General features: G+C 44.6%; 1 protein-coding gene across 2 annotated transcripts in view; it reads right to left on the bottom strand.

Annotated features, from left to right (window-relative positions):
• Nucleotides 1-25063, bottom strand: part of macrod2 (mono-ADP ribosylhydrolase 2) — a 429071-nt gene that overhangs the window by 18832 nt on the left and 385176 nt on the right. For both annotated transcript variants that reach the window (XM_072709500.1, XM_072709501.1), the window contains exons 9-11: nt 12208-12289; nt 5775-5816; nt 4321-4392 (exon numbers count right to left, since the gene is read on the bottom strand). In XM_072709500.1, the coding sequence (XP_072565601.1) occupies nt 4321-4392; nt 5775-5816; nt 12208-12289 (196 nt within the window). The remainder of the gene's footprint in view (nt 1-4320; nt 4393-5774; nt 5817-12207; nt 12290-25063) is intronic.

Here is a 25063-nt window from a genome sequence, read left to right as displayed (position 1 = left end):
CGTCCCGGGCTCATGAACTGGTGCGAATCCGAGCCAGTCAGAGGAAATACATAGAATGGAACAGGTGCAACAGTGTAGCAGTCTGTGAAGATCAGCCGTCCCTTTTTGGCAGCTCCAAAAAGTGCCAGTGCTTAACTCCGTGGGGTGATGACCTGACCATCTACACCACTATACACTGCTTACCTTTGAGTCACAATGGCCACCAGAAGCTTATTCCAATTAATTCAGGGCATTAACACACTTACCTGTATAACAATCATCACTGTGCAACATGACCTTTTTAAGCCGTCAGGAAGGAATAATTCACTGCATAAATGTACTTTCACTTGCACTACATGTCAAGAGAGACTTTATAAGGGGGCTACCTCAGTGTCTCCCAAGCAAGGTTGCCATTTAGTATCTTGTATTTGAGGTGAGTAAGAGCTTTTTCCAAATCAGTTAGCCCAGATGGATATAAGCACATGGCTAAAGCTAATCCTTTACATGCTCTTGGAGTGATTGATTTCTCTAATTTTGCTTAAAGGTTATGATTTCAAGAGGCAACTTTTCTCCTTAATATAATGGGCAATCACTTAGAGTCTCTCAACTACGCATCCACTACGTCTTCGAGGTGAGCTGACACGCACAAAATCCGGCCGGCATCACAGGCATGGGCGGCAGACTCCGTCCGAAACCATTTATTTTCCACTCCGCAGAACAGAACGTGCCTCTTTGATCCTGCTCGTCTGTGAGATTATAATGGCCAATTGGATTACAGCTTGCTCAAGGCCTCCCTCAGGCCTGGGCAAAGGACAGAAAGAACAGCCTTATTCATCTGTTTGTGTTATCAGAAAGAAGGGACATTAGAACAGGATGTATAAGCCTCTTCTTAGCAGTGAAAGGGGAAATTGAAAACACATTTGCCTGGTCGTGAGTAGTAAAAACATTTCAATTTAAAGTTTAAAAGCTAGACTGAAACACTTGTCCACTTTCCGCACCGATGTCAGATCGATGTGAATTATAAGTGACCATGAGTACTTTAAGCAGCATTTTATGGAAACAAACCTATTCAGATGTCAGAAATAGATATGTAAAGAATTGCATTTCAGTTTGTCCTCTTTTTGAAAAGAGCATCCAATTCATAAAAATGAGTCTGAGGAATTACCCTACACTAGAAGTCATACTGCGATATGCATTCCTTTATTCGTGTTGAGTGTCGAGCACTGCAGTTTTGTTGGTGTCTGAATATCCCTGTAAAATGATAGGATGAGAGGGTAAGTACCATTTTTAAAACAGATTATTGTTTTATCAGAACACTGTCATAACTTTTTCCCCCACAATGGGCCAAAACTGTTATTGAATGTGAGTGTATGCCAGACAAAGAGAGAAGCCATCATTTTAAAACCACAGCAGCAGACACCATTACACTCCACATCCTTCGATATGAGTGAAGAGCTCATGAATTTACAGCCAGAAGGTGGCGCCAACGTAACAGGGTTTTCACAGCAAGCTCTCTAATTAACCATACTTACGGACTGATGCACTCCAGGTCACACAGAAACTATAGCTGTTCCGGTCATCGCAGGTATTGGGTTTGTTTAAGTCCTGCATAGCTCCTTTCCAAAAAGGCATCTAGCTATAACAAGCATCATTTTACCCGTTAAGTCAGAAACTACACAAAACAATTCCAGCCAGCTACCCGAGGCTTCCCAGCACGCTCACCCCCCGCGCATGCCAATGAGCAAACCTCGCGTTGCCACCCCTCACTCCCCACCCACGCTGATGAACTAACCCCCCCCCTTCACAGCCACCTCCTGCCAGTCTGTATTCACTCATCATTTCACGTCGGGCCAGCCGGCTGGAGCAGAACTTCTGAAAGATGTATGAGACGTTTGTGGAATAAAAGCGGCTCCCCCGGCGAGGGGACCAACAGCTGTCGCTCAGGGCCGCTGTGCGCGGGACAGCGGGTGTGCGTCGCCCAGGACACCGCTGATCTGGGAGAGACAGCCCTTTGATTCCCAGCATGGCCCACAGCTGGCTGCGTTCGTGGATCCGCACGGCCCTTCCTCTCCTTCCACCCTCTCTCTCTCACACACACTTCCTCTCCTTCTCTCTATCAGCCCCATTTTGCCTTCAGTCTGTCTTGCTCAGTCACTTGATGATAATAATAACAAAATCGGCATGAAACTCTCTTTGACTCGTTGGTTCCACGTTAAAACCAAGCAGAAATAAGGAAGGTGCACACTGCCGTCGCCTTCACCTGCTGTGCTATTTTAAGGATTCCCTGTCAGACCAAATTTCATTGGCTCATGCTCGCACTTCTGTTGTTTTGTTTCTGTTTTTCCTTCCCGATCCCCAGCTTCTCCGGGATTTCGCACAGGTTACATCACTGGGTGGCGCGTGGGCACACCGGCGGGAAACCCGGGGGCCATCCTCGGAGTGGGACCCCCCCTGCCCTGCTCCAGAGCCACAGCCCACTGGTTCAGAGACACGCCGTGCTGGTTCACTGGTTCAAATGGGCTTCTCTGTTTTGCAGACACCGGGGATTCGGCAGCTGAATAGATTGCTACAGGTAAGATAAATGCATGTGCCTATAGGCCAGGCACTGCTCCTAAGCTCGGCACACTGCGGCACCCGACACACTGTAGATCACAGTCTCACACTGCACTGCATTAATATGGCTACGATCCCACCAGGGCTAAGTGAAGAGAGATAATGGGATTCTTTATCTGTATGAATTTTACCTTAGGGGAGGGGAAAAAAACAAGGAAACTTAAACACACAAAAGCAATTTTCCCTTGATTAGTACCGTTCCTGCGCAAGCTTTGATCACACTGCAAATCAGGACAGCACTGTAACCTTACACCACAAGCAATACAGATACGACGAGGTGGGAGAGGGGCTGCCGACTGTAAGCGGACCCATGTAGAGCGCACGGCACCCCTCCCCCTTGCTGACATATGGACTGCTTTGCGAGACTTTCCATCAGTCTTGGGGTCAGCGTGCTCGACCTGGCCCACAGGGGCAGGGGCCAGATGGCGGCTCATTTAGTCCCACCTGCACACGGACGGTCGTGGCCCCTTTAAGGGGGCTCCGTCTGGCGCCTGCATGCCCTGCATAGGCAGCAGGGCTAACGGGCTGTCCAGGACTGCTCTGAGAAGCAGGGCCCCCACCAGGCCTGCTGTATGAGGCAGGGCCATCGTCAGGCCAGCTTTCTGAGGCAGGGCCCCCACCAGGCCTGCTGTATGAGGCAGGGCCATCGTCAGGCCAGCTTTCTGAGGCAGGGCCTCCGCCATATAGATATATATATAAATATATAGATATAGATATATACATGAAGTGCTGCCAATTCAGAAAGCAAAGCCTCCAAGCACAGGTTTGAAAGTCATAGGTTTCCAGTCACTGGTAAATGATGGCTTTGCATTTGCTAGCCGCCACCTCTGTCAGACTTATTGGGACTGGGACGGGCGACTGTGCAAAGATGGGCACCGGGCTTCATGGCGGGTCCCTGCCTTTGAAACCGCCTCCCATTCCTTTTCTTATAAGCTCCACTTAATCTTGTGGTTGGAGGGAACGCTGTCAGTTCTGTGCACACGTATACAGAGCTGTGGCTATATTCACCCGCAGAGGCTTGTGTGAGAGGCTGAGCATACATACCCATTTGGATTTTCTGAGCTAGCCAGGGTTCTTTTGTGTGCGGATTAACCATCGGCCTGGAAGCCACACACACACACACACACACACACACACACACACACACACACCCCACACACACACACACACTCAATCGATTCACAAAGCATATTGAATCATATCTAGAAAAGTGAATTACGTGCCTTGAAACCTCATTCAGAGATGCATTTCTGTTTAGTTCACTTGCAGGAAATGCATTTTCTCCATCAGACTTCCTGCGCTATCTGTTCCCGTCTTTCCAGGCAGCGCTGTGATGGAGTGTATGTTAATGTCTGAGGGCTATTTCCCAGACGGCCTGTGGAACTTAAAAATGCCCCCCCCACAACCTTAAAGCCCAAAAGACAAATGGCAGGTGTGCGATGTTAATCGGCGGGTTTCACCTCCTGCACTGGAATCTAATTATCTTTGGTCCATCTTATTGGAGCACCGGCATAATTGTTCCAGCATTACACATCAGAAGGGGCTGAAATTGCAGAATGGCTATTTAATGGGCTCTCAGACAAGTGGAGCTCAGGCGAATTGTAGGAATCCGTGCTCCGCTGGTCCCCGTCTCAAGCCACCCCCCGTCTCAAGCCACCCCCCACCAATGGAGGCCTGCATTGAGCTTTTGAGGGTGCAGATGGAACACAGACACAAGCAACTTCTCACCTTCTACATTCTCTTCATCACTTCCTTGTTTCTTGTTTTTGTACTTCTTAGATGGAGGTGTGTCCATTTTACCTGCCACACGAAAGGTACTAAAGTTAAAGGTCTTTAATGAAGAAAGGTTGGGAAGATTAGGAAGCTGTTATTCCACACAGTGAATGTCCCGCAATAGAGACTAGGGGCATTTTTCCACCGCACCAGGTACCATACTTTTGGCAGGCTATTTGCATAACCAGTCGACAAAGTACCTAAGTACCAAAGACGTACCCCAGGTCAACCATCTCCCATAAAACTGACAAGAGGTGCAATTTTATATAAACTCATATCTACATAAAACCTGGACAGTAACCTGGACTTTGAAAGGATTTAAAAAAAAAAACTGACACACTAATCTTGTAGCCAAACACAAGGTGCTGTATACTTGTGACCAAAAAGTAGGTGTTTTTAAAATGAACAATTATTATTTTCATCAAATTTATGATAAACTACCACCCATGTTAAATATGCAACATGCAGTAGGAAAGCAATTTGTAATTGATATTTCTTCACTTACAAATTACAATATTAATCTAATCAGATTGTTTCTGTATTTTTCAGTATGGATGGCTCTTTTTATTATAAGCACTGTGAATAATAATGCATATTTTGCTCTGTTATTAATTTGCAGCTAATGCAGAAAAAGAGCAAATGGTCCTTTTCTGAAATAACTAAAATGTCTCTGAATTTAATCTCTGATGAAATTCTATGACCTGTGACATTAGAATCCACTTTGATGAAGACAGTGAGCTGGTTTAAATTTATTTTAGTCTTTAAACATTTTAAGCAAGTTTTATTTTCCATAAAGCTTCACAGAGCTCTATTGAGTTCATCTGTATTCTTGGAAATAAAGAACAGAGAAGGTGTGGAATGTATCATTAACCATAAAAAAATTCATAAAAGCTTAATGGCATGCATCTGTGTTCCTGGAAAACAGGAGAAGAGTCACAGCAAGAATGAAAGATAAATACACCTCTGGTTATTTGCTGAAGCCAGCAGCTTTAACTGCAGATGGACCGGGCATTTTGGAAACAGTCCATCAATTGTCCCAGCATGACAATAAGGTGCACTATTGTCTTACTGCACCTGGGTCAGCTGTGATAGGGAGGATGAGCCATAGGCTGCTATAAGGAGATAAAGCCACTTAGATGGTCTAGGTGCAGTCAGAAATAGGATTTCCCTCTATGCTCTTCAAAATTACAGCTATTTTTGCTTCCAAACAAAAGCCCCTTGATTAAAGAAGTCTTTGAAGTGTGTCTTCATATGCCTGTTTGAAGTTCAGAATCAGGTATATATTAAAGTCTTTGTGTGCTTATTACATATATTACTAATTCTGTTTATATATGCACATGCTCTTTAATGTTGGCAGACTGCTGGCATTTGCAGAAAGGTGAGGGCAGAACACCCTGATCATCACTCACCTTCATCCACTGCTCCCTCCTCATCTACGTCCTCGTGCTTGTCTGCCAGGAGATAAAAACAAGATGGCCAGTTACTGCTCGCCTACGATAAGACCTTGGGCGCTTGTCAAGCTGACCTGTTGTCCATTGGCCATCAGATAGACAGTGGATTTGGGCGGAACAGCATAATGTCTGGATTTACTGCGTCCTGAGTAGTGGCAGATCCCTAAAGAAGGCTGATCGCTATGTTCCGTCTGGAATATTACAGTAACATAAGCTTCCAGGAAATTGAATGCAGAGGTGGTTGCTCCCATCATGGAAGAGAATGACAGCTCTGCGGCTTCCCTTACGTCCTGCGCCTAGCGCAACAATGCGCAGATGCAGGAGAGCCTGCGCAGCTGACTGAACAGAACCGTGTGACACAGGGTTTTTTGAGTCGGACAGGAGTTATGAAGAGAACAACGCATCAGGAATCCTTCTGCATAGATAAATGTGGAAGATGGATGGATGAATGGAGGTAAAACATTGCCAATACAAACGGCTCACTGCAGGGATGCTTGGGTCAGACATAAAGAGGGATTTAGAACCTGGATTAATGTCTAAACAAAAGCAACAGTACAGAACAAGGCAACAGTGCAAACGTCTCTTGACTCTTCCTGCCCAGACGGGCCACGTGGTGCCCCCCTCCACTGACATCATTTACATGTACACTTATTTTATTTAGCAGAAGCTTTTGTCTAAATGTGACGTACACCTGAGCTAAACATACCTGCTGTAAAGGGGTCAAGTGCCACTCAAGTGAATGGCCAGCTACAAGTGTAAGTAGTATTGGAACAAGAGCTATGTTATCTTCGAAACAAGAAAGTCTAACATTTGGAGAGGTATTAGACTAGCAGAGGAACAGATGGGTCTCTCTGGAGGTGTTTCTTGAAGGCAGAGAGGGAATCTGATGACCAGATTTAATGAGGCAGCTCAATCCACCTCGCAAGAGCACAGCCTAGAGTGACACTCCTCACGTGGTGGAAGGAGCTCCGAGCGGTGAGATGGGACATAGGTCTTAAGGAGCCGACGCATCTGCACTGCAGTCTGGGGCTTCTATCCATCCATTTTCCGTAACCGCTTGTCCTATTCAAGGTCACAGAGGATCCTGAGCTTATCCCGACGGCTGCGGGCAAAAGGATGGAGCCCCAGGATGGCTGATCAGCAATGTTACAGATGCAAGTCACATGGGGGAGCCCAGTCACATGGGGGAGCCCAGTCACATGGGGGAGCCCAGTCACATGGTGGGGCCCAGTCACATGGGGGAGCCCAGTCACATGGGGGAGCCCAGTCACATGGTGGGGCCCAGTCACATGGTGGGGCCCAGTCACATGGGGGAGCCCAGTCACATGGGGGAGCCCAGTCACATGGTGGGGCCCAGTCACATGGGGGAGCCCAGTGACATGGGGGAGCCTAGTCACATGGGGGAGCCCAGTGACATGGGGGAGCCCAGTCCCAGCAGCTCACGCCGGCGTCCCCGAGCCACACACCAGGCTCATCACCCACGGGGAGTCTTCCTCAGCACCAGTCCATTAGCTGCCCTCTCTTAGCTGTTCTTGACATTTTGAGGAATTACTGATGATTATGGAGGTCTGTAAGCATGAGACATTCTTCACCCATTAGTCACAGTCTGGCAGTCCTGCCGCATATGAAATAAAATCTTCTGTTTTCACAAAGCATTTAAAATTTCGACACAAGTTATTTCAGTTCCTTTTGGGGAAACCGTGTTCTTTTTTTTTTTGGTAAAATAACAGGAATTAATTAGATTCAATTTTATTCTTGACTTTATTCTTGTTTTGGCACAGAAGGCAAGGTACAGCAGTGCAGAGTGTAAGTGTAACCCGCACTGAGCGTCATGCAAAGTGGAGTTTGAAGAACGGGAATTGGAGGAGCAGACGGTGGGCTAAGGCATGCGCAGGCCCGGGGCCATCCGGCAGAAGGATGAGAGAAGTCACTGGCAGCCCCAAGCACCAGTTTGAGTCGAATGCATGTGGAAATGCTTGCCTCAGCACCCTTTAATGTCCATCCTGCCATTTGTGCCGCCGTGCAGGAGAGTTTACCTCTGATGAAGTGCTGTTGTCATCTATTCCGCAAAAGTCGCGCCACCAGAAACTCCCAGCGGGAAAGAGAAGGCAACGTGCTTTACACATTAAAATAAATCTATGCAGCAAGGTGATACGAGCCGCTGGATGGGACTTGAGTGAAACTAGGAAGTCTCTTCGTGTGTTGGACGATGTGAACATCACGCAAAGCACCATAAAAACAAAGCCTTATTGCGCTGTTAACCCCTCGAGCCAGACGCACATTTCTGCACGTGTTTATGAATAGCAAACATTAAAGAGGAATCAGTTGGAAGCTTTGCCGAGTCCTTGTTCTTAACACAAAAACCTACCTTACTCTGCCCGTCAAAGGTCCTCATCAGCCCTGCCAGCTCAGGAAGTTAGTGGCCCAACAATCAGTAACCAAGTAAGAGGACGACCACCTGATATACCGCATATCTTACATAGTTCAAAACAGACAGACCTACTTAATGTTTTAACTGATAAATTGCGCTGATATAGAATATATAATGAAATATATCATTTGTTATCTTATTCAGCATTTATGTGTTTAAGCCAAGTCATACTGGTTATGAGCTCGTGGAATTAAGATGGAGAAAAGTAGACAAAAAAGCATAAGGCTTAACACAGAACATGTCCGTCTCCCAAAAACGTTATAAAACTTTATTAATCCTGATGTCCCGACAGACTGAATAACGTCTTGGCTTAATTAATTTCCCTTCCTACCGGGGCTCTTGGTGTCCTTACAGGTGTCTGAATAGCCATGATGACTCATAATAAACACAGCTAAGCAAATTACTACCTTTAAACATCACAATGAGTAATGCCAGTAGGGACAGGGAAAATCCCACAGCAAAGGCCTTTCTCATTCAAAGCGGAAAGCGGCATTTGAGCCCCGCGTAATATAGGAGACATGGGTAACCCATTGAGCCCAGAACAAACGAGCGGAAATGCAGCCCGCTAACATCCAGATCTCTCTACCTGCATGTATCTTGCCACGCATATGGGCTTCGTCACAAGTCATAGCGACACGTTGCTGCGAACAGTACCGACCGACGGCAGGCTAATCCTGCTTAACCAAAGCCATTCCTCCTGGACGGGAACCGGAGCGGTGATGTTTCGACACTGCAAACTGTGAAGTGCCAGTCAGAGAAATTTCACGAGGTATGTATCATTAAAAGCCGATCTCAAGAGTGCTGCAACGTCTAATGAATCCCCAGTGTTCTCTTTTTAAAGACATGTTGCTGGAGGAGGATTTTACGACTGCTACATGGCGGCAATGAAGGCTTCGCTGCTGCTAAATGGAGTCGACAGGTTCATAAATCTGGCAGTATGTTTAAAGGCTTCACTTCTCTCGTTGAGCCCTTATCCATATTGACAAAGCAGGCTGTGTATGAACCTTCTTGGAGTCCTGTCACGTGTCCCCTGCATTCAGATCCATGCAGCCCACCCCCACCCCTGGGTGGGGGGAGCATGCACTCCTCTGTCTATAATTCTCACAGCATGAGGGGTGGAACGAGTGGAGGGAAAACAGGAAATGCTACATGCAAATACCCTGTTTGACATTGGCCCGATGGAGTCTGTCCTGTGCATATGCCCCCCCCCAGCCCCCCGTCACCTCAGCCTGAAATGTTACATTAACAGTAGAGACTAAGTAATTAAAACAGAGAAATTGAGCATAATTACATCTGTGTAATGTGTAGAAACATTTAGCTTTGAGGCATTCGGTTCCCTATAAGGAAACCAGCAAAAGATACGCAAACAACTGTCTCTGAAATGAATGTCTGCTATATGTACTGCAAGCATACAATAGGAAGAAGAAAATTATGGAAATTAACCAACCCAAGGAATTTCACGGGAACGAGAACCAATTATAATTATTACATATATTAATAACTGACAGCACATGTTTTTGTCATTCTTCAGTTAGATACTCATACAATAATTCGAAGTCACAACCAGAGAAAAGCTAGAGAAACATTATAGCATTTAATAACGAATTTAGAGGCAGTTATAGAAGTTAAAATGTACATGGCCTATAAGTTATATCCTCAGATGCAGTCTTCTATATTTTGCTTTGACATTCCAGCTTAGAGCGCAATTCATTGGTTTCTAATACTATATTTGAGGATATAAGTGAAATTACAGCTAACTCCACCAAGAGATGTTTTTCCACCATACAGAATAATCTCAGGCTGAGACTTTCACACCACAGCTTGGGAGAGAAACACTGCATCTATAGAAAGGTCCAAAATGCCAAGAATGAACAATGAAATAACTCAGGGCCTTTTTGTAACCAAGCGAATTCGGGTGTACTTTTGAGGTCTGTGAAATGTATTGAAAATCCCACTTCAAACATAGGAGGCCGATGGACCAATCAAGTCCTGTTACTGGCCAGCATTTACAGTGTGAGTCATGACCAGAACACAGACATATTCTGAAGGTGACTAGACAGTTTCCCATAAGTCCAACGACTGGCCAAAGGCAAAAAAAAAGAACGACTGCTATCAAATGGTACAAGTAATTATTCCACAGTTCATTTGAGAGAAAAAAAAAAGAATTTTGTTGAATCCACAAAATCAGGATCCTTATCTGAATAGTTTCAGGAGAATATTCAATGTGCCAAACCTGTACACGTTCTCTTTTATTTTATAGCTTTTTTTTATAGATGAAAACAAACAAAAACCTATAAAACCTGCAGCAGCCCATGAAATGATTTCTTATTTTTTATATATGCAATAAACTGCCTCATGGTCACAATGACTACAGTGAAGGGCCAGGGGGCATGCAGGACGCAGATTATGAGCAAACGGCAAAGGCAGAAGTTAAACTCTGTCACACAGCTTTAGAGCTGGGTGCAGAATCTCTACAAGCATGTCTTTGCACCTGGATGTGAGAATGCTACCTTCCCAGCAAATGACCATCCAGGCCCTTTCGTATATTTACAGTTTTCAAAGCCTGGGAGAATCTGAGATGAATAGCCTTGACCTGATAGGTCAAAAAGCAAATTTAACTTCTGTAATAAAAACAAGGCATGGCGCAGCAGCAGCGCAAATGTCGCTAGCTCTCGCTAGCCTTGGTAGCCTTGTAATGTCGCACCCTCGAGACTACGCCTGCAACAACACTTGTACCACACACTGCCTGGGATGATCTAGAACTTTTGATTAATGTTTTAATGCCACAAAAGAAACTAACAACTATAAAATATTTGCTCCTCTGCAACGGATGTAATGGTAAACTGCACATGTAGGTAAATATTAGAAATGACTGTGAAAATAGGGCCAACAGAAGCTCTTCTAACAGCACAGGCACAGAACAAAATAGTGGCACAAACAATTTGTTGGCAGTGCACAGAGGCCTGCAAACCGAGGCCTGCAACATAATTAGAGGTCTTACAGTCAGGACCATCCTTTACTAAGACAGCGGGCCGACAGGGGCTGGGGGCAGGTGGAGAGATAAAATAGTCCCACATGGGAAAAGAAGGTTCAACAGTTTGTTATCCACTGCGGCGCGATGTTAAGTGAATGCAGTGCCCTACCAGCATTGGTAGTAATACCTCCTTTCCAGGTCTGGTCCCTATTACCACTTTGTCAGGAGACGTTGCCCCCACCAATGCATTACAATTAAGTTCAGTTCTTCCACACTTGAACTTGTTAGAGCAGGAATATCACTGAGAAAGTGATTACCACTGCCGTTTCCAAAGATAGTTACTTCAGAAGGCTGGTAGTTGACTTCAATATATAACAAAACAACATTATATATGCAAACTCTTCCATCTTCCACATCTACGGTTACTACCATTCTCAAAGTACTGCAATCATCAATCATCAGCACTAATCCTCTGCATTTTTTGGTGACCTCATTACAGTATTCTCCCAGTCTTCACAAACCGCTGTTTTCCAGGTGATGTGTTCACTGAAACATTGCCAGACTCTATCTGGTATTTCGATACATTTGTGTTGGGGTCAGTGGTGTAACTGATTTTTTTTTTCTAGCCATGAATGTATAGTTCTTCTCACCTCTTACTTAATGGAGGACCTTCACTTAACACCTTTCCTAGCTGGTAGCTCTGCCAACGTGGATGCCTTTCTTGAGAGGAGCTAAATGAACCGCAGACAGCTGTTTAAGCCCCATCCAGGCTGGCATGACAGGTACAGACTCAGCAGTTAGCAGCTGAAACAAGCCTCCAACCTTCATTTTGGGGTCAGACTGCAGCAACTCTGAAACTGATGAGAGTGCCTTCTCACAGTGAACGGGCAGTCCCTCCTTAACCTTAAATCTATCACACCCTGGAAGATGAGCAGCCAATCAGCATTGCTCAAGCGTCAGGCTGAGAAACAGCAGAAAGCAAGTACCTTTTGAGAAGAAACGAGTCATCTTTTCTTTGTAGATCTTGAAGTCGGTCTCCAGGAAGACACAGAAAATGACGCGATCGATCTGTGAACACACAAGAGAGATCCCCGCATCATGACAGTTGCATCATCAGATAACAAATAATTTAGTTAACACCTCATTATTTGTGGCTAAATTGGATTGAGGTTGCTCAACTCAGCTTATTCTTTAATTTTCACAATAGACATTCAATGTTAGTTTAATACAAGTAGTAACTGAATGAGTGGTATTAGGGCAGATCATTATGCTGTAAAGGAAAAAAGTAGTGCTTCAGACATGATATCACTTAACATGCATGTGAGAAGCTAAACCTGAGCCCATGTAAGTACATTACAGGGTACGTGGGGCAGTCTGGGTCACAAGAACCTCACCATCCTCCTTAATAATTTTATGACTTGTGGTTTCTCTGGCCCGGTCTAATTTAATTGTCCTATTTCCTGCTTGTTAGGGGAAGATTCCTTTTAATTATACCATGTCAGGTGCTGGATGAGGGCCATTACAAATGAGACTCAATGGTATCTTTGAAAACCTAGGAGCAGGCGAATTAAGAAGGTCAAAGGGACAGCTCAAAGAGGAGTATTGATACAACTGGAAAGTCTGTGCTTTCAGCTGCCATTAGGATGGAGTCCTGGTGGTGACGTCCAATGTTTGTTTTCTCCTTCCAGGGAATAACAAACATACTAAAACTTAATCTAATAATTGGGCACAGTGATGATTTCCTCACTTAGGACCACCCAAAACACGCTCACTTCACTTAAACTCACTCCTATGGACATTGTAGTATCACAACGTCACACAACATTCTTTTTTAAGCTGTAGGGTGTTAAAGTCAGCAATATTTTTTAGATCCTTTGTTGCCACCATAATACCCCAATAATATGATAACCAGTGAAATGGGTATTAAGTGAGACTGAGTCATCTGTGCTTCTGAAGGAATATCCAGCAGTTTGATCTGAATGTGAAGGGGGTGCTCTCTCTTTTCCTCGCTTGAGATTATTCTTACTCATGTGTTAGTATCCTTCCCTCTCTATAGCCCTAGGCATACGCGCCCAAACCACACAGGGGATGATATTTTACTCAGCGGGACGAAAGAAAATTGCCCCCCGTATATTGCAATTTCACGAAACAGGCAAGTGATGCCCACCTCCACAATCTGCAATAGAAGTTATGCACTTGCAGACAAAAGCACAACCTTTGAAAATGGCCACTGCATGGCTGATTAGCACATACACACATTTAAATCTAACACAGAATCTCTGGTGGGTAAACAGACAAACCTTGTCAGGGTTTCTGCAGTTTAGCCTGGCTGAGTTTGTCCCCCGTTTCCCAAGGCTTTTATCCAAAACATGTGGCATCTCTCACTGCTGTAATAATACTACATATTCTATATAAGGGGCCACATGAAGGACCCCCACCACTGGGAGAATGCATAAACTTTGGATCCACTGAGAGATGAGAGAAGTATGAAATTCAAGTCCTGCTTTGGTAGATTTTCATATGGGGGACGGGGGGGGGGGGGGGTGGGCGGGTGGTTTTGTGTCCATCACAGAATAGCCACTTCCCTCCAACCCAGCAGAAAGGGGGGGGGGGGGTCACTGTGGGGCTCAGCTTCTCAGGAGATGACATTGTGACATGTGTCTGGGCCTACCAGAAGCAAGGCAGAAACTTCCTGTCTGCAGGAGGGTGGAGTTCATAACGGCGTGGATGTTTTAAAGAGGCCCATAAATATGACAGGCGGGAAATGGGCACACATCTGTGGCTCATTGCGAATTCCATTGTGGGCCTGTGCACCGATACGTCTGGCAAAAGCTCAACACTAGCAGCGCAGCAAAGCTGGAGAGAGAGACCGGCCATCTGTGTTACTACAGGCAGCGTGAATCGTAACCCTTAATCAGTGCAAATCTGGTGGATGCCTTGCCATTAGAATAGTGCTTTTAGCAGAAATATCTAAAGAGTTTTGTTGACATTGATTCCATGCCTCATGCCTCCCAAGCTTTCACTCCCACTAAATGGCCCCATACATTTGTTTTACTGCTGTTAAGTAGAGCATGTTTATATTATCTACATGTAGAATATACATTCCCATATTTCTTCAAAATGTAATGTTGTCTATAGTGATAAATAAACAGTGAATCGGAGAGATTTGTGTGCTCCCCTCCACCAGTGAGACAAATGGTACCTCCGCCCACACTTATAAACAAATCGATGGGCTGGCGCTGCTCGGTGGTGGGTCCGAGCACCAGTGTTACTCTCCTGTGATGAATGGATGTTGAGCTGATCCTGACCCTCCTCTTAAATCCATGATATAAGTGCAGCAGCCCACTCTAGAAACCTCAAACACTCCCAGGAGCTCCAAAGGCTAAACCTGTCTTCTGACCCATACAAATGTCACTGGACAGAGACAACGGCAATTTCCTGCTCACAGAGCAGACCTCAGATTCTTCTTGCAAGGATTCGTAGGGAAAGCAGACAGAAACTGTCAAGCCAGGAGCTACTTAAGCGCAGTTATGCTTGGAGTGAGAAAGTGCACACAGTGGAGTAGCCTTTAATGTTACACACAAGCTATGGACGGACACGTACTGATGCGGCACACTTACTGCCCCCGCAGCCCTCACCGGGGGCAGGATCTTCCAGAGCAGCTGCTCGCGTCCATTTGATGCTGCTGCCACTATGGCCATATTGTGTGCGCGCAATTCGGCGAGGAGCTCACGGAAAACGGGCAAAGAGACTTCGTTCCTCATGTTAATTATCATGCTTATTTGCATATTAAATATTTACGCTCGGGGATGTAACTGTTCGGTGCTGTGTTTCACGTTCATTTTCTCTCTCATTAAACATCCCACCTCAGACATTAATTACTATAATGGCATGCAGCTGTCCTGTATTCCTGTGTTTATTCTCATCTGGAGATTTCAATGTGAGGCCATTCTGATATTTTTTCCACAGAAATGGAATAACCTCACAGGCGCCTCATCCCTGTCAGTTTTGAAGATTTCTCTAACATCACAGTGCTGTAAACATCCTATAGAATGTCCAACTTGGGGCATGGAACCATTGCCTTGAATAAATTTTTTAAAAAATTACTATGACTATAATTATTGCTGCATGTGTCATCTGGCTTTTATGTTCGAATAAGTGCAATGAATGGGGTTATTTTCTTGGACATTACTACAGCATCACATAGTCTCCAAAGGCTCAGGAGAACGGCAGATGTCGGTTATCATGCCGATGGTGAGGAACCGTGTGTGATGACTGTGCGTTTTATGAGAGCCAAGGTTGGGGAAGTTAATGGAAGAATAATTAGAAAGCTGGAATCGCTGTGTGTTGGGCATCATGGTCATTACTCATCCCTGATTGGAGGGGATGGTGCCAAAGAGAAGGTGCTAGACTGCGGGGTCTTTCAGCACAGGCGGGTGGGGTCAAAGGGAACCAGAGGGACAGGAGGCGGCAGAGGCTGCACAGTGATGAAAGCTAGGCATGCGATTGAGAGTTCACTCTGTGGCTCGCTGGGGTTCATTTAAAACAGAGTTGACCGCCATGAGGCACAAAACACTGGTTTTCAGCAGCTCTGTAAGCCTGCAGCAAGATACATGGCTGTTACAGCAGACAAACAAGTGAGCCCAAAGTGCAAGCAGACTCCGTTTTCCTTATTTTTTTGACTTGGTTGAGAAGACGGTGAAGCGGGACCCCAGAAAGCGTGTCCTGTTAATCTGAGAGCGGTTTGGCACAGTAACCCACGGCCGCATATGCGACATGATTGCATCTTGAACCCAAATTATCGGCAGAGTGCTCACCAGCCGGAGAAGGGGAGCATCCACAATGAACAGAGAGGTCTGGTAACAGATGATCCATCATCACTGGGCACCCAAGCTTGTAATTACATTCAGGGCACTGCCAGAACTCTGACACAGTGGAGCCACGCACACACACACAGGATTGTAATTATATCTTTGTGGGGACTCTCCATTCATTTCTATGGGGAAAGCTTTAATCCCAACATCGCAACCTTATCCACTACCCAGACCAAACCTTAACCATAAGTAACCAAACAAAATACGAGACTTTTGTGGTCCCCACAATGTAAAAAAAAAAACAACAGGATTTTATGACATTGTGGGGTACATTTGGTCCTCAATATGTAATGTAAACATAATCCATTCACACACACAATCACGCAACGTCTGACACATTACCATGAATCAGAAAAATATTACAATACGCTGCATTTGCACACGTCTGATTGCTTTTATGGGTCTGTCAACCGTAGATAGTCCAATGAGGACACACTCCAGAAAGATGCCATTTCACTTACTGCCTAAATGAAAATGCAGGACAAAGGCAAAATTGTGTTAAAAAAAAAATCTGATCGGTGTTATGAACGAAACGCTTGAAAATGTAAATGATCACACAATGGAAAGTAGGAATAAGCCAGCAGAGAATGGATTTTTTTAATGTATGTTATCCTGAGTGAGCTTTAAAAATACATAATGCAGAGAATGCAGCATTATATAGGAAAATAAAACAGAAGATGACCCAGAAAGATTAGCAGTTAATTTGATAAAAAGTATTCACTATAGAGCTCATTTAAAATTCATGCCAAGCACTGCAGCTGTAATAAAGGGCACATGAACTCCAGTCTGATGTGCTTTCAGAGACCATCAGGCCTAAATAAAAGAGAAAGCCTGCATTCTCCCAGGCGCTCAGCAAAGGCGAGGCAGAGCAACGGTGCCTGCAGGGCCCCCGCCGAGAGTCAGGCGGCCCTTTTCCAGCTCTGATTATGGCGTAATTACACACACCTGAGCCTGCACCACATGAGCGGAGAGTAATTAAAAGGCCCCGAACGTGGGGGGGGCACAGAACTCATGGGGAGCGGGGGAGAGGGATGACACGCCTAGCAGAGGTGCGTGAGGCACTGCTGACGGCGAGGACACCGACTGGAGGAGGACGGCATACAAACGGGAGCTGATTCTTCAGAGGGCACCAATGTGATGCCCCAAGCGCCGCAATAATGGATTGGCTTAAATGGAAGAGACAGCACTAAATTTATCCTACATGCATCTCCATGTGTTCTTGTGCTTCGTCTTTGTGGCCTGTCCGCACTTTATGTTGCACAGTACATAGCATGTGAAGTATATCATCTAGTCCAGGGGTCTCCAACTCCGGTCCTGGAGAGCTACCGTCCAGCAGGTTTTCTATCATACCCGGCTTCTGATGAGCCACACCTGTTCTCAGGTAAATACCAGGAGCAGGTGTGGCTCATCAGAAGCCAAGAGGGACAGAAAACCTACTGGATAGTAGCTCTCCAGGACCGGAGTTGGAGACCCCTGATCTAGTCAATATGCAAATGTTAGTACGTCATAGTATATTGTTCAGCAAATGTGTAAATGTAACACCCTGAGGCTCAGGGAGACTATATTTCATCCCGGATGTAAACATGCATATTGATGGACTGAGAACAAAGATCTCTTGAATGGTGAATCACGCCAGCTCATTGCTAACAATTAGGGCCGATAAGATTCACCGATTCGCATCAGTGCACCGGCATAAAAGCTCAGGATGCGATTGCTTTGATTAAAAACCAGATACAATTTGGGATGAACTCGGGATGCATCTAGAATTTCTAGCATCTTTGTATACATCGGAAAAATCTAATTAGGTAAAATATCATTTTTAGTGGAGACCCTATGCCTTTATTATTTAGAAATGTGACAAATTATTTGACCAATAATTTTATATTTATACTGAATCCCTCTCTCTAAACTGTTTCTGAAGCATGCTCTCCCATCTCAGTTTTTCAGCAGTGGAGAACCTATCTGTACTATCACACTGAATTGCACAGTGTCGCATTCTTTTGAATCGCACTGTATCGTGCTGAACCACTGGCAAGATTTCGGGATGTGTAAAGCATTGACCCCAGTAACGGAGATGCACAGCTGGAGATGTCCAGCTGACAATACACCAGTGGTATGGGAGTGTCACTGGCTGTCCTAAGTACTGGCCAATCAGCTGGCCAACACTGCAACAACACCATTATGTTGGTTTTTGTGTTACAAGCATAAAAACAATATATGTTGCTGCATTTCATAAGCTTTGTACTGGACTCTACTATATTTTCTATGAGTAATAAAAGTCCCACCTGTAACATTCTTGTAATGATGAGGACCCGGGGAATAAATTATGCAACAGTAAGTCTTGCACTTCTGTACACTGTAATGGTTTTAAAACATTTTTTTTCAGAGCTGTGGATAATGGTGTCTGGCCATTAAATAATTACAATAATTGCCTGTAAGTTTATAATAATCCCTTTAGGAGGATTAGCATAAAGAACAGAAAATACACAGCCCCCTCCCCGACCACCACCACCAGCAGAGCGAAGACACATTAATGGAAGAATATTACATGCCCATATAAAATTACACTCAATGCTGATAGTTTTAGGGATGAGATGCTGACTGTCGATTTCAGTCTGATGGGATTTTTAACCAAGCACTGGGAATCACAAATGCAGCTGGTGCATCTGACTGCTGGTCAAGCTTCTGTTTTACAGTCCAAACAGAAAATCCATCGATTTGAGAATTAAGGAGAGAATGTTTTAAAATGGCGGTTCCTCGAGAGGATAATAATGTACTGCATAAGGAAGCATCATTCATACCAAGCAAAGTAAGCATTCAATAGATAAATATTTAATATTTATTCATATCGATTGGACTTTGTCGTCTCACCAATGGACCATTACTCCATTTCTAATTATTAAAAATTTATATCACTACAACAACACAGAAAGATCACTCCTTAATTCCATTTCAAATGCTAATATCCTGAGTAAATGGATTCATTAATCTCCGCCGTTAAATTAGCAAAGGCTTAAAACACTATTCTTGCCGGTGAGTATGTTGTGAAACCGGTCCCTACATCAGGGTGTGGCCTTCTGCTGTTGCATATCACATAACTGCACTTCTGTCCAGAGGCCACATCTGAGAAGGAAAAGATGCTTTGTGACAGGGACTGGATGGAGACACACGCCTGTAATCAGGAACATCGTGCCTCGTGAAAGCGAGGTGCCCAAGCGACAGCAAGCCCTTCATCATTTCAAAGTCCACCTAACAAAAGCTCACCACTTAGAACAAAAATACTTTAATCTGGAAATCAAAAGGTGGCCAGGAAACATTCTGGAAGCCATTCCTGTGCTCTGCAGTACTACAAAGCATGGAAGACTAAAAGCCTTCATTCTTTCATGGTTCAGCCATAAGAAGGATCACTTAATATTGAGAAGTACGATTCTAGAGACGCTTGTGTATATATTTCTATGCTACAGATGCCCTAATTCAAACATCGCTGAAGAATCTGTGACATTATTATGTAAACTAATGACGTATGTCTCAAGATGCCAGCTTGTATGTTGAATGTTATCAGTTCAGGTCCCTAAATGCACCTGCAGATACTGATACTACCTTACATAAGGTATATATATTGACAAGTTTTTTTATATATATATATATATATATATATATATATATATATATATATATATATATATATATATATATATATATATATAAACTTGTCAATACAAGTCATTTTGACAAGATACTCTATGTGTTAAGAAGATATTCAGAAGTAATGTTTCTGCTTGACGCTTTACCCTGAAAGAAATTACAGTCAAACTCGTGAGCGGACTTGGCAGAAAAGGCCAAATCTACAGGGAGCAGTTGCACTCCTAAAAGCAATGTAAAAAGTTGTGTTTACAATATGTATGCGAGCAGACTGCAAACCATTCAGCTGTTCTCTGCAAATTAAACGGTCCAATCCTGCAGTTGGGCAAATTAAATGCTACCCAATTATCCATGACAACGCTAAAACGAGCAGATAAGGACTAATACTTCTGTCACAAGCGTACAATACAGCCATGAGTTGTCAAAGTTGTTTGTTTTGTAGCCTACATGACTTTAACTACTCGGTTCAGCTGACGACCCTTCCATTATTCTAGCCAATTAATATAGAAAATGTGTTTGTCTGTCAAGGCTTATAGCTGTCCAAGTTTATTCCTGGCACAAGCTTTACTTATACTGCAAGCTTTTATCTTCAGTTTCAAGGCCATTAACATTTTTTACGGCTCTGTCGTAAAAATGTGATTCAGCTTAATAAAATCTCACATCTTAAACTCCTCATATGTATCTTTTTAAAACCCCCGTCGACTGACTCAAATAAAGTGCACTGCACCTTTAAGAAGACCGGTCAAACTTTTACAAGGTATGCAAAGTTGCTTGAATAATTGGGTGAGTAGAGGAGGAAAAAATCCGGAACATTTAGTATGTGTCCAAATGCCACAACACAACAGTGGGCCTCTCAGGATTCCTTGAAAGCTCCATTTGCAGTGCAATCAGTATGTAAATGTCAACCACAACAGAACGTCTTTCTGAAGAGCCACGGAGGAGCATGGGCCACTGCCGGAGTAAGCACTCAACAACTTATTTTAATTGACAATAATGGAAGGACAGCCTTCCCAGACTAACCCCCAGCTGCGGGGAGCTTTGATGAGGTGCAGGATCTGAAAGAGAATGAAATAAATTAAAAGGAAAACCCTTTCAGATGCATGTTAGGGACACAATGCTGTTTATGAATCACGGAGCTGAGTAAATTGTCAGCTAATGCTGCCGGCCAGGTAATTACAGTGATGAAAGGTTTTCCAATGAATTGCGTCTATGGGGAGAGGAGAGGATGGAGAAAAGGAGTTCATTACCCCCAAAAAAACAAGAAAATAAATAAATTAAAAAGGGGCAACTGCGGCCGGGATAAAATGCTGACGCCAAGCTGATGTGCTTAATGGCATTTTTCAGAAATGCGTTCATTTCAAGGCGTGAGGCTTTGCTAGGAGCTGATTTAATTCTGCCATCCCACTATATTGCAGGGGGCTGACAAACACAAAGAAACTCCGGAAGGAAGGTATAGATGTCACACCAGAATCTACTGCGACACGTTTAAGCTTTTTTCCCATAATACCGTGCAGGTATCTGGACCACTCCATTTCAGCCCTATGGGACATGCGTCCATATGTGTGGGAAGGCAGTGAAGAAACCCCTGTTTTAAGCCCCCTACTGCATAGACTGTGAGACACAGAGCAGCAGGGGTGGGCGGGGATATCTGTTTGCACTGGGTTTTAGATCTAATTTTAAGGTGCCTTATGGTGGAACATGCATGTGATGAACAATGAGTTATACATGACAGTGTGGTAAGTACTGTGGAACACAGAACGTATTCACTATCGCTTTAACAGCAATCAGACTTTCTGGAACTGGAGAAGTCATACTTTTGGTATGCAGTCACACCAATATGAGGCACACTGGTTAACCACAAACACAAAGAGGCTTCCGGTTCTCTTTCAGGACACAGAATGACTTCTATGAGTAGGAGTGAGAAAGGCAGAAAGGGAAAAATCTTGCCTATTGTTTCAACCAGCTTTTTTTTTTTAAACAGCATGTTCCAAACATAAATTTCAACTGTTCGAAATAGTCATTATAGTATTAATAAAAATTTTATACTAAGCCAGAATTTCCCCCTGGGAACTATAAAGTTAATCTTAATCTTATGTAAAATCTTAATCTTATGTAAAATCTTAATCTTATGTAAAATTTCAGAGTTGCTTATCGCAGGGTGGAAATGAGTGACGTGAGATGATAGACAATAATACAGCAACAAATGAGTCTGCGATGGTATCAAGTTTCAGCTCCTCTGCCCCTCAGAATTCCTCTGCAAATCACTGCAGGAGCAACATGGGAGGCAGAGTCGGTGACAGCTGAGAAACATATTGAGTGACGTGGGCTCCCATATGCCCGATTTCCCACGATTCTGACAGAAAAGCCCGTCAGGTAGCCATTGCGATTGCCGCTCTCCCTCACCGTCACCCTTCCCCCTGGATGCCCGGCCGGATGCCCCAGAGAGGCGACTTTAAGTTGCAGTCATCATTTGGGAGTGCTAAGGCACTGCATCCTGGGCACTGGGCTGTCCCGCCTGCTGCCGGCTCTGTGCGCACAGGAGGTAAACTCAGCACAGCGTCGAGCCCCCCTCCCCATGTCACAGCCAGGAAGGACGATGGACGCCGAGGGCTGCAAACACAACACTGTGGCTTTGGGATGGGGAAGCACAGTATTTGCCGTTTAATTCCATTGGCTGTAACAGACCGGATTGGGTGGATGTGTATTACAACACAACGGAGAGAAGGAGCGCTGGAGGAGCAGCCAAACAAGCCTGCTGCTCAGTTGAGGGTCACTGCAACTCACTGCCTCACGTGCAGCTGCAGTGAACCAGTGAATTACAGGATGTCAGGAACTAATGGGGCTGGGGGGTCCTGAGGCCAAAAAACAGATGTCATCACCGCATGAAGCAGCTTCTCTAACCTAAGCATAAAGCTAAATCGTTTTGTTTTTTTTTTCTTTCAGATCCTACTCCATTTTCCTTTTACATAGATCAGTGGCCCTTTTTACATTAATCCATTTTAACTGTCAGCATTTGCAAAACTATAAATCTGTTTTAACAAATGGAGAGAGCCAATGATTAATATCAGTGTTTTTTGGGTAAGCTGAAACACCACAACACACAAAACCAGAGGAGTGAGGGTCACATGGGAATAATCAGCATGTTATACCCCGATCATGTGACTGTCCCACCCACTACACTCCCCAGGCCACTCCCCTCAACCCCAAGCTGCACATTCTAATGCAGATACTGAAAAAAAGCATCTCTGCCACATACTTCATATTTCTCTGCCTGCTGTAACATCCCAGCCTCCTGCTGGCTCACCTTCCCCTTGGACTCCTCCCTTGAGCAGTTCAGGGCACTGCAGTGAGAGGAGTTTGAGGGTCAGCTGAGTTGTAACACATTCCTCTTGTCCCAAATCCCTTCATTGACTGCCCACTAAGTAGCATTAAATGTCAAGTTGAATAACTGGTGTGCTTGTACTCACACACTCCAGACCGTGCTTATCTCTGTAGCGCTGTGGGTCTGAGTGATCCCGCTTTGTCTGTGCATTCTCAAAGAGTTCTCTGCGACAGACCCAAGGATTCGGCCAAGACTCCCTCCAAACCCAATGACTTCTGGCAGGAATCGCTCACAAAATCACGGGGCAAATGTTCCTCCTCTTACTACCTCCCTGCATTTCCGCCAGTTTCCACATGTGGGTTACAGCATAAACTGAAGAGAAATCTGTTCGATATCAGCACTTTTGAAGGACAGCCAGTTATATGTAGATCCTGCTACATGCCAAACAAACTCCCAATCAAGGGGATACAGATTATACATTTAAACATAGTTATCAAGAAAATGTTCTATTCTTCCCTCACCTATAAATGTTTAGATCCAACTGTAGGGGGACACTGCTAGGGTGCCCCCAAGATCTGGTGGTTGGACCATAAGATTTATATTTTCATACAACAGGCACAACAACCTCGGCTGAAAAATAACAGAAAAGTAATGGAAGTAGTAAAACTTTAAATATGAATTATGCTCGTCTGTTTTGACTTCTTTCGTCCATTAAAACTAGGGAGGATGCACACATGATAAAGTTGTAAAATGTTGAGTAACGAGAGGCAGAAAATGGACTTTGGTGCTTCTCTGATGCCTCTCAAACTGGGCTGGGGGCATTTAAAGATCACAGGCCAGGCCTTCAGGACAGCGTTTCCTCCTTCACATCTGAATCGTCCTCAGAAGGCATCTGCCTTCCCACAGCTAGAGCCGAGATCTGAAGGCAAGGGGCAGGAAGGACAGCCTCGGGCGATTTCTGTTAAGTTTCCGGTAAGGCGTGGATTTGTCTATTAAAAATAGAATAATCCAGGTCAAAGGATTATTTCTGCGGAAAGGAAAAGCGTCCCGGAAGAGGATCCCCCACACCACTGACATATCACACAACGCTGCGGAGAAATCAAACTTACAGCAACCCAGGGATTTATGCTGAATATTTCACCTTAAAAATGCAAGAACAACTACAACAACCACCAAGTTTCTTGCACATAAAAGCAATATCTCAGAGCCTCCTCATGCTGTTTCTGCTCAATGTAAAGCTCGGTCACGAGTCATTTCCCTAAGCTGAGGGTAAAGCTGAAATATGTGTTGTGCCGCGGAACAGCTCCTACAGTTCTTGAATATTAAAGCATTACTTTGCCCTGAGTAGAACCAGCTCAAATGAAGGAGGGGCTCCATCTCTCTAGCGGAGCCTGTCTCAAGGCCAAGCGTGGATGGGAGTGACGGATGCGAGCAGATAAATTGAGGGGACCCCTGAAAGCGGGCCAAGCCTCAAGAACACAAGGAGAAGGAGCTGGCTCTTCTGAGCGCATGGCATTTTAATGCGACTCGCTTGTTCCTGCTCCCAGTTTACTGCGGCAGAGATCTGCATATGCTCTATAATATCTCAACTTAGCTCCTGGCTTCTGCCAGACAGCTAATAATACACTGGAATCATAGGACCGCGTTGTGCCCCCGGGGTCGTGGCCCGGCCCCACAATGCGGATTATTTCCCTGAATCTTACGAGATTTACTCAAACATGCAATTTCTTCCATACAGTTTAATTTGGAGGGAAGGGGAGGGGAGGGGGCAACAGAAAACTCATTAAACTGCATTCAACTCGCACGCATCCTTTGGTAAATCTATTACGCGCTGGTTTTTATGAGGGTGCATAAGCGCCAACTGGAGGCAAACACGACGCCATCTGAAATAATAACTGTTATTATATCTGCAGTCTCGTCAGTCCAATGGCGGAAATAATTGGGACTTAAAGTCTTAAAATGTAAGCGATTTGCAAAAAGTTGCCCATGTTCCCTGAGGAATCT

The sequence above is a fragment of the Paramormyrops kingsleyae genome, chromosome 3, assembly GCF_048594095.1.
Source record: "Paramormyrops kingsleyae isolate MSU_618 chromosome 3, PKINGS_0.4, whole genome shotgun sequence".
NCBI classification, from domain to species: domain Eukaryota; kingdom Metazoa; phylum Chordata; class Actinopteri; order Osteoglossiformes; family Mormyridae; genus Paramormyrops; species Paramormyrops kingsleyae.
This window is presented reverse-complemented; position numbering and strand designations above follow the sequence as displayed.